General features: G+C 37.9%; 1 protein-coding gene across 1 annotated transcript; it reads left to right on the top strand.

Annotated features, from left to right (window-relative positions):
- Positions 1-12293: 12293 nt before the first annotated feature.
- LOC127942874 (SLAM family member 9-like) lies at positions 12294-16072 on the top strand. Its single transcript, XM_052538882.1, has 4 exons — positions 12294-12614; positions 12837-13163; positions 13542-13847; positions 14943-16072. Exons 1-4 carry the CDS (start codon positions 12542-12544, stop codon positions 15101-15103), a joined length of 867 nt encoding a protein of 288 aa, XP_052394842.1. The 5' UTR covers positions 12294-12541; the 3' UTR covers positions 15104-16072.
- The last annotated feature ends 680 nt before the right edge of the window (positions 16073-16752 follow it).

Genomic DNA, 16752 nt, shown 5'->3' with positions numbered 1-16752 from the left:
TGTTTTAAAACAATAACAACAAAACATTTATCCCCTTTTCTTTTTTAATCAACCCCTGAAATGTTGGCAAATTCCAAACAAACAAAACAACTTTTCAAAGCCAAATGTGAGACATCAAAGTCTTCAAAAGGTTTTTTGAATCAAAACATCAACACCTCCACAGCTTGCACAGTTATAGCCTACCTCCATGTTTTTTGTTCAAATTTAATTATATTATTATGGGTTTCAATTCACAATCTTCAACTTAATTTTCTCTTTTATAATTGTTTATCTATTTGTGTGTCTGTTATCGTTTTCTGTATTTGTATTTTTGTCTCATACCAATAAAGTTGCCTTTGGTCAATGTAAGCAGCAGATGGCGCTAATGCACTATTATATTTAGCGATCGTGCGTGTGTGTGCGCGCGCGCGCGCGCGCGTGTGTGTGTGTGTGTGTGTGGTTGCTGCCTGCCGCCATAGGAACTTCATACAGTCTTTCAGATGTTGGAAAAATAAACTTGGAGTTTCCCTTTTCGTTGGATTAATTAAGCATTAATAGCTCAAAACCCCCTCTTTGCTGGTCTTTAGTGGGTAGCTATTGTCGCTGTCAGTCGGGTGGGTGTGGTTCAGTATTACAATTCATCGAAATCATATTTCGTCGGAATCTACAACAATATGACGAGCACTTTACACGTATTTCTGTTTTTATTTCTAATGTGCGGTAAGTGTGATTTATGTTTATTCTTTAACACTTTCGGTTTCACTCTGAGCACTTAATATTGATGTTCTCTTATTCCTTAAAATCCAGTTACAATTTCGCCTGTCTTTCTTCACTTTTGTAATAGCTCATTTTCTCCTTGTTTAAAAACTCTTGGGTGCTTAAATAAAACGTAAAGCGCTTTCCCAAGAGCTTGTTTAATTTAAACTAGCAGTTTAAAATCTGCATCCTGACGCAAACCAGTTAAAATAAATCTGCGACATCGGACTTCGATTGTTTCATAGGACTATAACAATGCCTTAACACTGAGTTTGGGTGGAAAGTTATTGACTGAAGACTTTTAAACACTTTAAGAATATTTATGCATTTGAACATTTCACGCATTTCCCGGGAATCGAACCCACGCCCTTGGCTTTGTTGGTGCCAGTTTTTTTTTTCTAATTTATTGTATTTTTATGGATTAGTTCATAATAGTTCACAATTCTAATATGCATTTTTCTTAAAGACCAAAATTCTTAACATTTTAATGAATACAGTTTTGTCGGAAACTGTTCGAGTATGATAACTGGTTGGTAGGCCCTTGGTTGAAATCCAAAATCAGTGTTAAAATCAAGACAAAACAATCAATGCCAAAAAATCGTACATTTTCACATTTTAATATTTCCCTTTTTTGCATAAATGTGTCTGCTAAATAAACATAAAATGTAGATTGTCCTTAGATTCTAAATCAACTTCTTTTCTCATTATTTTGTCAATGCTGTTCTGAATAAGACCTTCCTTGTTACTAGAGGTCTGTTTCTGTTTGTTCCTCAGGTGTGTATGTTGCTGATGAAGTAAAGTCAGTATTGGCGAAGGAGGGAGATTCTGTCACTTTAAACCCTGATCTTAATCAAACACAGGGATTTTCAATGATACAGTGGTGGTTTGGAGATATCAGCCCCGTCATGGCTGAAATCTATGCAAATGCGACCTCATATCCCAACGATGAGATATTCAGAGACAGACTGCAGCTGAACCAGACTGGATCTCTCTCCATCAAGAAAACAAGAACCACAGACTCGGGACTTTATAAACTAGAGGTCCACTGCAACAGTGGAGCCTCATATATGACATTCAGTCTTACTGTCTATGGTGAGGACATTTATTATTTGAGTAATTTAGATATTTCAGGTTGTTGTTCTTAAACTGAGATTTAAAGTGCAACAAGCTAGTATTTTATGATGTTATGTGCAATGTATTTCCACAATCTCAAAGTCATGCTGTTGTTGGGATTGGGCCACATGTGCTCACTATAATATAAATATCCAAGTAGATGCAATTGGCACCTTACTCCAGGGTGTAAATAATTATTAGTTGGCATATAGTCCTACTAGTGTGTTACGTGTTTATTCACTCGCAGTCACACTAATAACTGTCTTTCGTTATATTCCAGTTGCGGGTCTGTCTCCAGGTGCTAAAGCAGGAATAGCAGTTGTTGTTCTGCTGGTGTTTGCAGCTGCAGCTATTGATATGATGTGCTATCGCTGCTTTTTCTTAGATATGAAGAAGTGTGAGTTAATGTCTGCGGTTATGGTCAGTTCTAGTCTTCATCCATAGTCTTTCTTCTACAGTTAACTCAGGTCAAACTTCTTAACTAGAGACTCTTTGTAGATACTGTAATTCCAGTCTTTGGAAATGTAAGATTAAAGATTCAAAATCTCCCTTTGAAATACTTTGTTACATAAATGTGTGTTAACATGAGTCAGGGCAAAGGAGAGAAACTTGAGGCAGAGTAAAGAATCTCTCTGTCTGTTTTCAGCTTTACTTATTTTCTATCTATGAAGCTTAAAGTTTAACACCTTTCTCGTTCTCTGTGCTACTGTCACAGTTGAAGAGGAGACTAAATTTGTGATGGAGGGAAGGTATATTACTCTCAGCCGTTTTACTAAAGGAATACAGAAAAATTAGCTTATCGTGTGGCTGTTTGGAGATCAAGAGACTCTAATTGCTCAGATGACGGGAGGATCCAGAAAGACCTTTGATGGTCCTGATGGGAGATTCAGAGGCAGACTGAAGCTGGACAGAAGCACTGGAGATCTGACCATCAGACGCATGAAATATGAATAGTGGACATTATAAACTACTGATCAGCAGCAGCAGCCAAGGAATCTATTACAAGACATTCAAAGTTGTTACAAATGGTGAGTAATTGTCTTTCAGTTTATCATTTGAAGGTCTTTGTGAAGAAGAGTGATCATGTGATGCTTTTAGAATCAGTTTGTATCTGTCAATTTAAAGAATGTTTATGCAATACATTTTAATTAATCTTTTTAAAGGGACAGTTCACCTAAAAATGTATATCGTCATAATTTACTCACTCTCGTTTCAAAGCCATAATTCCAAAAATGTGTTTTGTTTTCCAATACAAATAACTCTAAATCAAGATACGTTTCCTTGAGATAAAAAAAAAATACCATATAAAGTGTTTTCTGAATTGTCACTGCCAGTGTGTCAAGTTTTATATCTGAGTAACTGAGTATTTTGTTCTCCAGGTATGTTTGGTCCCAAGACTGTGTCAGTGATGGAGGGTGAATATTTATGTCTTTACTCTGAAATTCTCATAGAAAGAGGCGAGCAGTTGCAGTGGAGCTGTGAAGGTAAAACTCTTGCAACTGGGATGAATGGAGACTTTAAAAAGACTTCATACGGTGATGATGAGAGATTCAGAGACCGACTGGAGCTGTTCCATCTAACAGGAGATCTCATCTTCAGAAACGTTAGAACTAGTGACACTGGAGTCTATCAACTACAGATCAGCAGCATCAAGAAAAGAAACATAAATAGGGAATACACTCTTACAGTCCTTGGTAATTAAATCAAGGATTTCAATATAATAATACGTACTTGACCTTTAGAAATCTTCTTTCTGTTTAATATGCGTTGTCTGTGTTTCTGGCTGATTCCACAGGAAACAGAGTGAATGAATCAGAGACTGCAGAGATGCCTTTGCTGAGTAAAGAGGATGTGGATGGAGTGAATGAGCAGCTCACGATGAGTGCAGTTTGATGAGATAAGACACGCCCACCAGGGTGAATCACTCTGACATCATCAACATGTGAAGTCATCTCAGAACACAGTTCCGCTGTTCTGTCATCATTTATAAACATATTTGACCGTCAGTGCCAGATTTCAGTGTTACTCAACATCAGTCTATGTGACTCTTATTGTAGAAATTTACTGACTACTTTATATTCGTTCTGTATTTTGACTTTTCATTTTATTTAAATGCTAAACTTGCTAACTTTTTTTTTCTGCTTTCTGTCGTTTCCGTGTGGAGTTTGCATGTTTTATAATCATATGAAGTGCGGGTCAGTCAGAGACATTAAATTGTGCATAGGTGTAATTGGCTAGTGCGTGTGTGTGTGTGTGTGTGTGTTAGCCATGTGATGTGCTGGCTATCAATCCAGGAAGTTTCTCTCACATGTGGACCGAGGCGCTGGGATTGAGGACAAGCCGTTTGGAAAATGAATGGATAGATGTTTTAAAGTGGTTTTGTTATATCCATACTGAAGTACTTGACTGATGAACATGCCTTATTGCACTTATACCAACATTTTTTAGGACACTACATTTTGTTGAGCCACGGATTATTCATTTCTGTTTGCATTATTCTCATTTGTTAGTCATTTAAATAAATGTTCACATAACTGATCTGTAAGTGTCTACATGATTTGTCTACGTATTAAGTACTGTCTTCTAGTGGACAAACACTGATTCTTTTATTGACTGATGACATTGTAAAATATGTTGTTGTTTTTCCATGTTCACTCACTAGTTGGCGCTCCAGCAGAGTCTTTGGGAGGGACAAGTTTAACAAAGATTCTGACACATAGATTGAAAGAGAACATGTAGATGGGTCACTGAAATGACAGACAGTATGGTGTATACAACTCAAGCCTCTTACAGCTCATTACAATTGTATTAAGGCTATGTAGGCTACAGTATGCTTCAGATAACTTTATCAAACAAGTGAAAACCATTAACATATATGTTTTAGAAGTACAGTTCTTTGAGAAATCTTTCTTTGGAAATTATTTTTGCTTGTAGCTTAAATAATAAACCCACTTTTCTTTACAAACCTCGGCTGTGTTCAAAATGGCCTAAATGTTTTCGGAGTGCACTACAAAGGGAGCACAGTTTTGATAATCGCTCTATAATCATGCTCGTTAAAATTGAACTATTCAATTTTATTTCAAAAATAACTATGTAAATTACGTAAGAAGAACTTTAAGCTTTCCAAATCTGTCAAAGTGGATGGTGAAGTCTTCAAAAGGCATAGGGCATAACTCTGAATAAAACACAGCCCAGCGGTGACGAGCTCTGCTTCTAACCACAGGTGGAGATGCGCAGTTCAACCACACATGTTTGCAACGCAGCTTGCTAATGTTCGTTTGGATCTGTGGTTTCAGGAAACACAGACTATGAACTTGTGGACATATGCACCACAGAAGAGAAGAGAGAAAACAATGCACATTGTATTTTAAAAGCACATTGTTGTTGCGAGGAATCCATGAATGAGTCTCTGGAAACAAAGGATTTCAATCACCATCATGATAGACATTTAAAAGCATTTAATCAGAGTTCAGTGAGCTGCTAGTCTAGATATAGGTCTGTCAGTATTTCCTGATCAGATACACAGACTGCTGAATAATATACTGAGATTTTCACAGGAGCTTCTAGTGATGATGACCTCGGCAAATCTAAATTGAAATCAAAAGGCAGTGATCAGTGATCACATTAATCATAAAATAATGTGATTCCTTTATTTATATACAGATTATGGATATACTGAATAGTTAATATACACCTCCACAATTTGTTTGCACATATCAGGCCTTGTGACATTCAAGTTCACATAAACACAGCTGTTCGATAATTTATGTTATTAACGTAAAGTTATTGTATAAAGCAGGTCTGAAAAACAAACTTTCCAAAGCGCTGGTCCGTTTCTGCTCTGGGTTTCACACTTCTTCTCTCTCTCATGTTCACATGCAAGCTTAGCCACCTGTGGCAGCTGAGAGCTTCAGTTTAGTCTGACAATGTTAACATGTTAACCAATGTTTGTTCCTGCAGAAGCACAGTAAACCACAGCGTGTTTAAGGCGAAGGTGTCTCAGTGCTTGGAGTTCTTCTCTCAGCTATACTATATTTGCACAAAAATGAATGTTTTGTTTTGCATATTTTGATTTTGTAATTCAGATCATATTGGTGTATTAAACTCATCTGTTGTTGTTTCACAAGTCATTTAACTGATGTAGTACTGCTGAGTGTGGTTTGTGTGACCTGAATCAACAACACTCAATCAGATTTTAACAGCTGATACTTGATCAGGCCAAACATCTGTTAATCATGGGCTTCAACTGCAATGAATGCAACTATGGGTAAAAATAGTCATGATTAGGGATACAGACCAAATTAAGAGCAGAATGGAATGTAAACTGATGGTACTAAAGTTCACACATTTAGTTTAGTGATCATGTGGCTGTGATCAGTTATTTTTCTTCTCAGGTTTTCATTTCACACTCTACATTTCTTTTTCACTACAGTGGTCAACAGAAGCGTTGCTGACTAGAACCGTTTAACAGGGTGTTTTCAGCAGTAACACCTGCGGCCAAGATGAGGTTAATGTTTGTCATCTATTATGAATAGGCTCTTTTGCACTACCATCATTATATCTGCACTGTTTATTTATGTCACTGGTTTGCATCTGTGCTGGTTTATTCCTTTTTTTTTCCTTTTTTTTTTGCATGTCCTTATTTGTATAGTTGTATTTTATATTTAATCTGTATTTTCTGCTCTGTTATATGTATGCACCAAGGGTCTGAGAGTAACACAATTTCAATTCTCTGAATGTACTTTGCTTTACATGTGGAAGAATTGACGATAAAGCAGAGCTTGACCATTATTGACACCTTTTAAAGCATTTTAAAGATATAAATATGAATTAATATATTTTTAATGGCCTGGTAGTGTCTCTATTATATATTTTCTACATTCAAATGTTTGATAAATAAATACATGAAAGATAATACAGAATCCATGAGCAATATGATTTTGATTTATATCATAAAATGCAGTGGATGTTATTGCCAGTGGGATATTGTGTATAGATCTGCTGTTTTAAATTAATGTTATAATGTTTGACCTTTTGACCTTGACTAAGTGACACATTCATTAACTCACAAAAAATCCTTTAAATGAAACCAAACTGAAAATAAAAGCATATTTGGAACAACAGTGATACTATCAAATGATTTTTTGCCAAATGTATTAACCCTGAACCTTAAAAATTGAAATAAAATAAAATAATAATCAAATTAAAAAAAATATATATAATAATAATAATAATAATAATAATAATAATAATAATAATAATAAAGCCTTATATTACATGTGATGCTGCTGGGTTCAAAAAATAAAAATTCTTACAGTGTTTGCACAGAATAAGAATGAACATGTTTCAAATATATATCAGACTTAATGAAGAAATAACAAAAGCCAAAAGTTTCAGAACTGTTCAGAATGTTAACTTAAAAGCATAATGTGGAGGTGGCCATTAGTCCACGTCTCCGGCATCCGCTAATCTTGGAAACCAATTGGTCAGCGTTTGAACAGTTATTGGGGTGTTTAACAGTGGATGCCTCGGGGGAAAAAAGACCTGGCGAGCGCGCAGGTGGGAGAATCTGTGCCAGGACCTAGTGGGGCGGTCTCAGGGGAACCAGACGGCGCATTGTAATCCTATGGCAGGGCATTTAGGAGTGACAGCGACACTAAGTCGTGTAATGACCCGATTCTTTTGGCCGGGCATTCGCGAGAACGTGCGCAGGTGGTCTTATCGGGAATGTCAGCTGGTAAACCCACTGGCCGCGCCATTGCGCCCTATTCCTCTAGTGCAGGCCCCCTTCGAATGAATTGGTATGGACCTCATCGGGCCATTAGAACGATCAGCACAGAGACATCGTTTTGTGCTAGTCATAGTGGATTACGCAACACGATATCCTGAGGCAATGGCACTCCGCAACATCTCGGCAAAGAGTGTGGCGGACGCCCTGTTTCGTTTAATCTCCCGCGTAGGAATCCCGAAAGAGATTCTCATGGACCAGAGCACCGCGTTTATGTCACGCACATTAAGCGAATTGTACGAATTGTTGGGCATTAAAGCGGTATGTGTCTATCACCCACAAACAGACGGACTGGTCGAACGGTTTAATCGCACATTGAAAACCATGCTTCGTAAGTTCGTACAAGAAGACGTGAAAAATTGGGACCGATGGCTAGAACCCCTCTTATTCGCTGTGAGCGATGTCCCAAGCCTCCACGGGGTTTTCCCCCTTCGAGCTTCTTTATGGACGCCAGCCCCGGGGGGTGCTAGACTACTTAAAAGAAACTTGGGAGGACGGACGTTTTGATAGTAAGAATGAAATTCAATATGTCCTGGACCTGAGAGCAAAACTCCATACACTGGGGCGGCTCTCTATGGAGAATTTGCTTCAGGCCCAGGACAAGCAAAGCGAGCTGTATAACCGGGGGGCTAAGTTGCGAGAATTTGCACTTGAAGATAAAGTGAGGTCACATGGCGGATAGAAGATCTCAATTATGAAGTAGTACGAAGAGATAGAGGCGACTCACGGCAAATCTACCACCTCAACTTCCTTAAAAAATGGAGCGCGGAGGGGTCAGTGATGCTAGCGATGGCAGTGAGTGAAGACGAGGATCTCGGGCCAGAAGCTATCCTTAAAGAAAAATCCCTCGCCCTGGCCCCGGGAGGGGATCACCTCTCGCCCTCGCAGCTCACTGTCATTGGGCGTTTACAGTCAGAGTTTGCAGACGTGTTTTCGCCCCTACCTGGTCGTACTGATCTGATTCAGCACCATATTGAGACAGAGCCGGGCGTGGTGGTTCTCAGCCGGCCATATAGATTACCTCAACACTAGAAAAAAGTAGTTCAGCCCAATTTAGAGGCAATGCTGGGGATGGGAGTAATTGAGGATTCCCACAGTGATTGGTCGAGCCCGATAGTTTTAGTGCCTGAAACGGACGGCTCGGTGCGGTTTTGTGTGGACTATCGCAGGGTGAACGCAGTATCAAAATTTGATGCTTATCCATCAAATTTTGACGAGTTGCATGGTTAGGCACGGCTCGCTTTTAGTCAACATTGGACTTAACAAAGGGATATTGGCGACCCCTTATCTCCCATGTCTAGAGAAAAAACAGCCTTCACCACGCCGTTTGGATTACACCAATTTGTGACGCTTCCTTTCGTCTCGTTCAGGGCCCCAGCTACGTTTCAGCGCTTCATGGATTGTGTGCTGTGACCCCATGCTGCATATGCCGCTGCCTACTTGGATGATATCATCATCTACAGTGTGGACTGGCAGCGGCATATGGAGCATGTGAGGACTGTCCTCGGGGCGCTGAGAAGGGCGGGGCTAACGGCCAACCCAAAGAAGTGCGGAAGTCCGGTCTCCTTCCTCTTTACATCCATGAACATTGTTACAATAGATAAATGCACACACCTTGTTTTCTGGTTCTGATGCCTGTGCTGATGCCCCCCTAAAAAATATCTAGTGACACCCCTGCATTATATCCCTCAATGAAATCCTGAACTTTTTAGGAAATGATGAAAAATGCACCACTTTTATGGAATTGTTAATGTGCATACATTTATATTGACATAAAATATCTTTCCCATATTTGTGGTGTAAAACTAATTTAGTAACCCAAACCAGAATCACAGTTTGATCAGTCAGTCACCTTTTTGAGACTCTTGCATACACCACATCATCCTGCTCTTTATCCATCTGAAAGAAAACAAAAATGCACATTCATCAGCGTATGTATCATGATCATTATTTACACATCCGTCATCTTCCTCCTTCTGTCACTTAAACCATTAAATGAAATGTATGTCTATACATGTATCCCATTCTCGCACATATGGATATACACACTCACATCAGCAGACATACTGTATCTGAAAGTATGTCTATTACGGGCTGTGTTGCACCGCTTGGAAAGCAATTACTGAGGGGGCCCCCCTAGGGCCCACTTGCTTGGGGCCACCAAAACTCTAGACTTAACCCTGCTTGTTGCTTTGTGAAGTAGCCTTCAGAACATAAACAAAACACGACGGATCTGTCGATGGTGGTTTAGTTAAAATCACTGAACATAATGTGTCTCTGGGCTCTGCCATATTAGGCCTACTTTTAGTCAAAAATAGTGTTAAATGCCAAAACGTTTCATCTCAATTTTGAGAGTGAGTTCTGTTCCTTACACACACAAACATTTTAATGCAGTGTGTAAATGGCCTACATTTATTTGTCTGCCTCTACATGATGTTATTTAGTGACCCTACATTATACACGCATCAGAGCAGAGGACAAAGGGACACTGAAATACATCGAAATATCTGTTGTAGTGCAGCCCTGTGTGTAAATCATTAAACACACACCTAAACCTGACTCACTGCTGAATAAATACAGAAACACACCACAGAAATAACAGATCTTACCAAGTCTTGTGTGTCTCTTTTGCACAATGACGGATCTGAGAAAGTAATCTCCTCTGCACAAGTCTCAACTGTTTCAACAAAAAAAACCGGATAAAAAAACACTTACACATAATCTATATATTTTACAGATATATAAGAGGTAGGTAATGCTTGCCTTTTTGGTCAGTTTTCCTGTGTTTCCTGCAAATGCAGAAGTTCACGACTGCAGATACGATCAACAGAGATCCAGCTGCAAAGATCAGCACTATCAGATATACAGAAACATCTGGGGGATGTGAAGGAGACAGTCATTAGTGTGAGTGAATGTGTACATTAGCACAAATTATTATCACTGCCATACCTGCACATGTGTGACAGAGCTGAGTGATGTCCAGATGTTGAGTCTGGTTGCTGATGGGATTGTTGAGCACACAGCTGTAGCTGTTTTTATCCTGATATTCCACCTCCAGAGGTAGAGAGAGACTGATGCTGAGATCAGACACACTGATGCTGGACAATAAACTGTTTCCTTTGTACCAGGAGAGAGTCACATGACCCACATTCACCACTGAACACACCAATGAACAATTCTGCTCTGAGGATGAGGATGATGAAGAACATTGTGAAGAGTCTCTATATATGACAGGAACAGGCAAATGAGCTGCAAAATATTGCAAAATAAATCAAATTTAAATTAAGAAACCTGTGATATTTGTCAGATCATTGGCATTTAAAACTGATGTAAAGTATGAAAGAAGCAATGGTTATAAAAAGTTTATTAATAAAATTATTCATTATAACGCTGCTTGAAATGCACAAATGAATTTTTACAATTACAGATTTTTCTATAATTTTTCAACAGGGTATAATTCTCTACTCACCATAGACAGTAAGATTGAATGTTTTGAGCGGCGTCTGTGTGCTGGTGCTGGTTACTTTATAAAGTCCAGAGTCTGTGTTTGTGATGTTTGTGATGGTCAGAGATCCAGTCTGAGGATCCAGCTTCAGTCTGTCTCTGAATCTACCGTCAGCAGTATCATTATAAAACCTGCTCTTATTGTTTTGTCTGTTGATCTGAGCGATGAGAATGTCATTTCCATATCTCCAGAGTATCTTATCTTCTTTCTGTATATCAGTATCATCAGTGTTTAGAGTGACAGAATCTCCCTCCATCACCGACACTGACTTCACTTCTTCACCAAACATACCTGATGGACAAACATATATTTACTCAGATTGGTAACACTTTAGAATAAGGTTCCATTAGTTAATGTTAGTTAATGTATTAATTAACATGAACAAACAATGAATAATACATTTATTACTGTATTTATTCATCTTCGTTAATGTTAGTTAATGAAAATACAGTTATTCATTGTTAGTTCATGGTTATTCACAGTGCATTAACTAATGTTAACAAGCACAACTTTTGATTTAAATAATGCATTAGTAAATGTTGAAATTAACATGAACTAAGACTTATAAATGCTGTAGAAGGATTGTTCTTGCTTAGTTCATGTTAACGAAAGTAGTTAACTAACATTAACTAATGGAACCTTATTCTAAAGTGTTACCCTCAGATTTACTTGTTTTTTAAAAAATGTTAAAGTTATCTGAAATGTTGCAATTAAATAACAGAATAATGTGCAGGTGAACAAATGATAAATTAAGTCCTAAAAATACTTACCGGTCAGACTCCAGGAGCATAAACAGAGGAAAATAAAAGCCTGAAACATTTTATCGTTCAGTTTTGTGATCAGATCATGATCAGGTCCTGACACTGAATGTATTCCAGTCACAGTGATTCAATGAGTGTGAATAAACCCCTCCACTAGCTCCTCCCACTCAGACAGTAATATAATATAATATAATATAATATAATATAATATAATATAATATAATATAATATAATATAATATAATATAATATAATATAATATAATATAATATAATATAATATAATATAATTTAATATAATATAATGTGTTATTTACAGAGGACCCACTGCATGGATGAGTTGGACCATTGGTTGAGCAAAGGCCTTCAAATTTGGAGGTTTATATTTGTTTTACTAAAAGAAAGTTTATTTTTTTTATTTTTGTTTATAAAGAGTAAAGATTCTTTCTTCTCTGTGTAGGTCTAAAGTCATTCGAGGAACTCATGTAGAGTCTGTGAAGGAGGAGTTTATTCACTCTCTCTGCAGAGCTTCACTAAATCACTTCACCACACACAGACAGCACTTCTGCTTCTTCTGCTTTGTTAGAAAACAGTCTGCATTTAAAAGAGCGTCAGGACCTGATTATTATCACAGCCCTGTCATGATGAAACGGTTTTGCAAACTCCTGAAGAAAATGATTCCTCTTGTCTGTTTGTGCTCATGGAGTCTGGCTGGTGAGGATTTTTATGGCTATTATTTCCATCACTTACTTTGTCACTATTTTTATATCAGAACTAAATATACTTACATTTTTTGTGCGCATGGTGCTAAAATTAGTAGTCATCTAATTAATTAATTAATTTATTTATTTTTTTGCATTACAATGTATAACTAGACATAAAATTCCTAAAACTGTCATAAAGTCTGTTAATCGAGTAAATATGTATATTTGTCAGGTGTGTTTAGTGAAGAAGTGAAGTCAGTGTCGGTGATGGAGGGAGATTCTGTCACTCTAAACACTGATGATACCGATATACAGAAAGATGATAAGATATTCTGGAGATTTGGAAACGACATTCTCATCGCTCAGTTCAACAGAAAGAACAATGAGAGCAAGTTTTATAATGATACTGGTGACGGGAGATTCAGAGACAGACTGAAGCTGGATCCTCAGACTGGATCTCTGACCATCACAAACATCACAAACACAGACTCTGGACTTTATAAAGTAACCATCACCAGTAAACAGACGCCGCTCAACACATTCAATCTTACTGTCTATGGTGAGTTAAAACACTTTTCACAGTCTCACTTATTTTCAATAAAAATGTAAAAAGTATTGCCTTCTCACAAATAGCTGCATTTTTTTTTCAACATGTACAACTGTAATGTATTTCAGTAATTTTTCTTTCTTCTTTATTATTGTGTGATAATCCTGTGATGAAAATATTTTTCTAGCAATCAATTTGGCCTGATACTAAGTTTAATTTCATTTTAAAAATGTAAACACAAGCCTTTTATAACTGTAGAGGAAGTCAGAGACTGTCAGTGTCGGCAAGCACCTCTGTGTGATGAACCTTCACTCAAGATATATCAAATAAAACACACACACAAACAAATAAAACGTCACTTACTATTACATTAATTCTCTTTTTTTCCAGATCGTCTGTCTGTTCCTGTCATCAGCAGTAACTCTTCACCGTGTTCTTCATCTTCATCATCCTCATCCTCAGAGCAGAATTGTTCATTGGTGTGTTCAGTGGTGAATGTGGGTCATGTGACTCTCTCCTGGTACAAAGGAAACAGTTTATTGTCCAGCATCAGTGTGTCTGATCTCAGCATCAGTCTCTCTCTACCTCTGGAGGTGGAATATCAGGAGAAAAACAGCTACAGCTGTGTGCTCAACAATCCCATCAGCAACCAGACTCAACATCTGGACATCACTCAACTCTGTCACACATGTGCAGGTACAGCAGTGTAAGGTCCACCCAATTGTCCCAATAAAGGTATCTAGTGATGGCTGAAGGTTTCCTGCCCGTTCGGGATTTTCACAGCACAAAGTCATTTAATTTCCTCTCAGGAATAATGCCTCTCATCAGTGTCTCACATCAGCCATTTAAGAGGACTTCACAGTCACAAACTTGCCAGTTTGATCATTATCCAGAGGTTATGACTAATGCTATTTAAAAGGGCGTCTCGTGGTTGCCATTATTTAAATATTGGTTCCAGTTAGCCTCCTACAGTCAGCTACATTAACAACTTACTGAGAGCTCAAACAATAATCAGAGGTTAAGGCGAGTAGGTACTATAAAGTATCTCGCTAATACTTCAGTAGTATTTTGTCTAGCCCCCCCCCCCCCCCCCCCACAGTTAATACAGCTATATAACAACTTAACTAAAGTCATGCAGTTAGTAAGGAATCTAGAATCTCAGCTGATGTGTCCTACTGTATGCTCCATCTGACCTGAGATCCAGTACATACTTAGATTAATATCTGAATTCAGAAAGATAGTGTGGAGTATCTGGACACACGTACTCCACACTACGGGCTCATCTGACTACAGAAGCACACCTGATCAACCAAGTCATCAGACCAAGTCAAAGCTCCTCCAAATGGAGACAGAACTAACATGTAGAATATACATTGATCATTATAGTTTATACTATACAGTGAGCAAACTATCTCTTAACTCTTAGAATCTGTATTACCTTTTAGTCTACTTCTTGTAAGATTGAGACAGTTGTACCAGTTGTACTGAGATGTTTCGAATGATACCAGACGTGACTGTGAATATCACTTGCATTCATGATCATTATGCTGTTGACCATTCTGAGTGAGCTGAGTGAAGGGAAGGATGGTAAACAGAAGGAAGTGGGTGAAAAATAAAAAAATGTGAGGTGTGAAAACACATGTCTGTACGTAAATGCGCTGTGTTTGTATTGCCAGTATCTCAAAGATCAGTGTCTGAGGTTCTTCCAGCCTTACAGCAGTTTTATTATGATTTTCCACAAAACTAAATTAATCATAATGATGTTTCAAAATTGTTCATTTCTTTTCTCAGAAGTCTATATCTGCTGCTGTGGTTTTACTGAAGCTGCGATCCGATTGGCTCTCTCAGCTCTGGTGGGCGTGGCTACTGTTGCTGCGCTGGCTTATGAATTCAGATCCAGAAACCTTCAACAGAGGAGAAGAGAGAAGACAAGATCATCAAACTCTGATTAATTCGATGTTTAGGACAGTGGAGATGCTCTTAAACTGCTTTGAGTATATTTATCAATATATTTCTAAATAAATGTCACTTAAATTATTATAAATTAATTTTATCAAATGTAAATGCCCATTAAAAATATATTTTAGCTATTTTTTTCACTTATATTGTGTTTGTCTATAACTTTTTACAATACAAATCTTTCTGCTTTACAAATAATAGACCCTTTAAAACAGGGGTTCTTAACCTTTTTGATGTCGGGCCCAAATTTTACAGTACAAAGTGGCCCAGGGCCCAATCAAATATTAGCACTGTATTGGTTTATTGATCTCAGCCTTGGTTTGATTTGTATTCAATAACTATATGGAATCCACATGCAGTTTAACAGTTTATTATTCATGTGTATATAAACCTGCACATAAAACAAGATGCCAAACACACAACAATTCAAGGAACAAATCAATCTGCATCAAGAACAAAATTAAAAGGCTCAAGTCAGGCATATTAACACAAAAATTCTGTAAGATTTGACAGATTCTACTTACAAAAAAATTACATTTATATAAAATAAAAACAACAAAATGTTTTGCTAAAAATAAATTCAAAATAATATTTTTCTAATGAAATAAGTTACAAATAAAGTGCAAATGAAAAAATATAGGCTTAGTAAAAGACCGCTCCTGGAACGCACTGATGCTTGTTTGACAGACCAAAGCCGCACGCAGTGTGAACGCTGGAATCCATTAACATGGTTGCGTAAACAAAACATGCAACGCATACACACTTCAGATGGAGTATGTGTGTAATTCAGCATGTGCAGCACAGCAAAAATAACTCGGTACAGGCGAATCAGAAGCAGAGCGGTAGGATTCGCGAGACCATGTTATTTGCCTGTCCATCACTACAGCCTGTGGTCCAACATTGTTTTTCTTGATTTCTGTGTGCTCTAACATGGTTGGCTAAATGTTAATGCTTTATCCGGTTTAATTATGTTTATTCCAGTGATGCAACTCCTGCAGTTAAACTCCACACCACTTCCTTTTTTTTAATTGTCCTTGTAAAAAGGATCTGTGGTGTCATATAATGTGAGGTTTTTCAACTTTAAGGATGAACCTCTTGTCATCTATTTCTGGCCGCATGAATATAGTAATGTGAAATACGATTGGGAGTCTGCACAGGGTGTTTATTTTGAAATGCACATTATTTTTTTTACCTCTATTTTTTATTTGCTGTGCGGTTTGTGTGCGGGGTGCTTCAGAAATAAACTAGGCACCTATCTTTAGCGAAGCGGCGTGGAGAGTTACTTCTGGGACGCTTTTGAAAAGTGCAGCAGAAAGTCTGGTGTAAACACAGGCATAGACTAGAGTGACCGCGATCAGCTCCGGTAACCGCGTCGGAGCCGTAACGCGCCGCAGACGTGTGCAGTGGAAATCAGGGGTGAAACCTATGGGTGAAGCAGGCGTAACTTTTGCTTCAGGCTACGGTTTACTGAGTGTCTTCTTCTGCTTATTAGCGTTAGTTAAACAACTGAGGCATTACTGCCAGTGGTGGGATGGTGTATTGTAACTGTCTCATGGATAACAGTGGTCATTCTGGTGTCTTCAATTGATAACTTGTTTGGTCCCGCGGCCTTCGCGGCCCACAGGTGAAAAACGTAACGTTT

The sequence above is a fragment of the Carassius gibelio genome, chromosome A22 (assembly GCF_023724105.1).
Source record: "Carassius gibelio isolate Cgi1373 ecotype wild population from Czech Republic chromosome A22, carGib1.2-hapl.c, whole genome shotgun sequence".
NCBI classification, from domain to species: domain Eukaryota; kingdom Metazoa; phylum Chordata; class Actinopteri; order Cypriniformes; family Cyprinidae; genus Carassius; species Carassius gibelio.
Note: the sequence above shows the minus strand (reverse complement) of the source record. Positions and strands in the feature narration are given on the sequence as shown.

Coding starts and splice junctions, on each gene's coding strand:
- LOC127942874 (XM_052538882.1), top strand. CDS start 12,542: ATGATGAAACGGTTTTGCAAACTCCTGAAGAAAATGATTCCTCTTGTC. Junction 12,615..12,836: donor GTGCTCATGGAGTCTGGCTG/GTGAGGATTTTT, acceptor TATATTTGTCAG/GTGTGTTTAGTGAAGAAGTG. Junction 13,164..13,541: donor ATTCAATCTTACTGTCTATG/GTGAGTTAAAAC, acceptor CTTTTTTTCCAG/ATCGTCTGTCTGTTCCTGTC.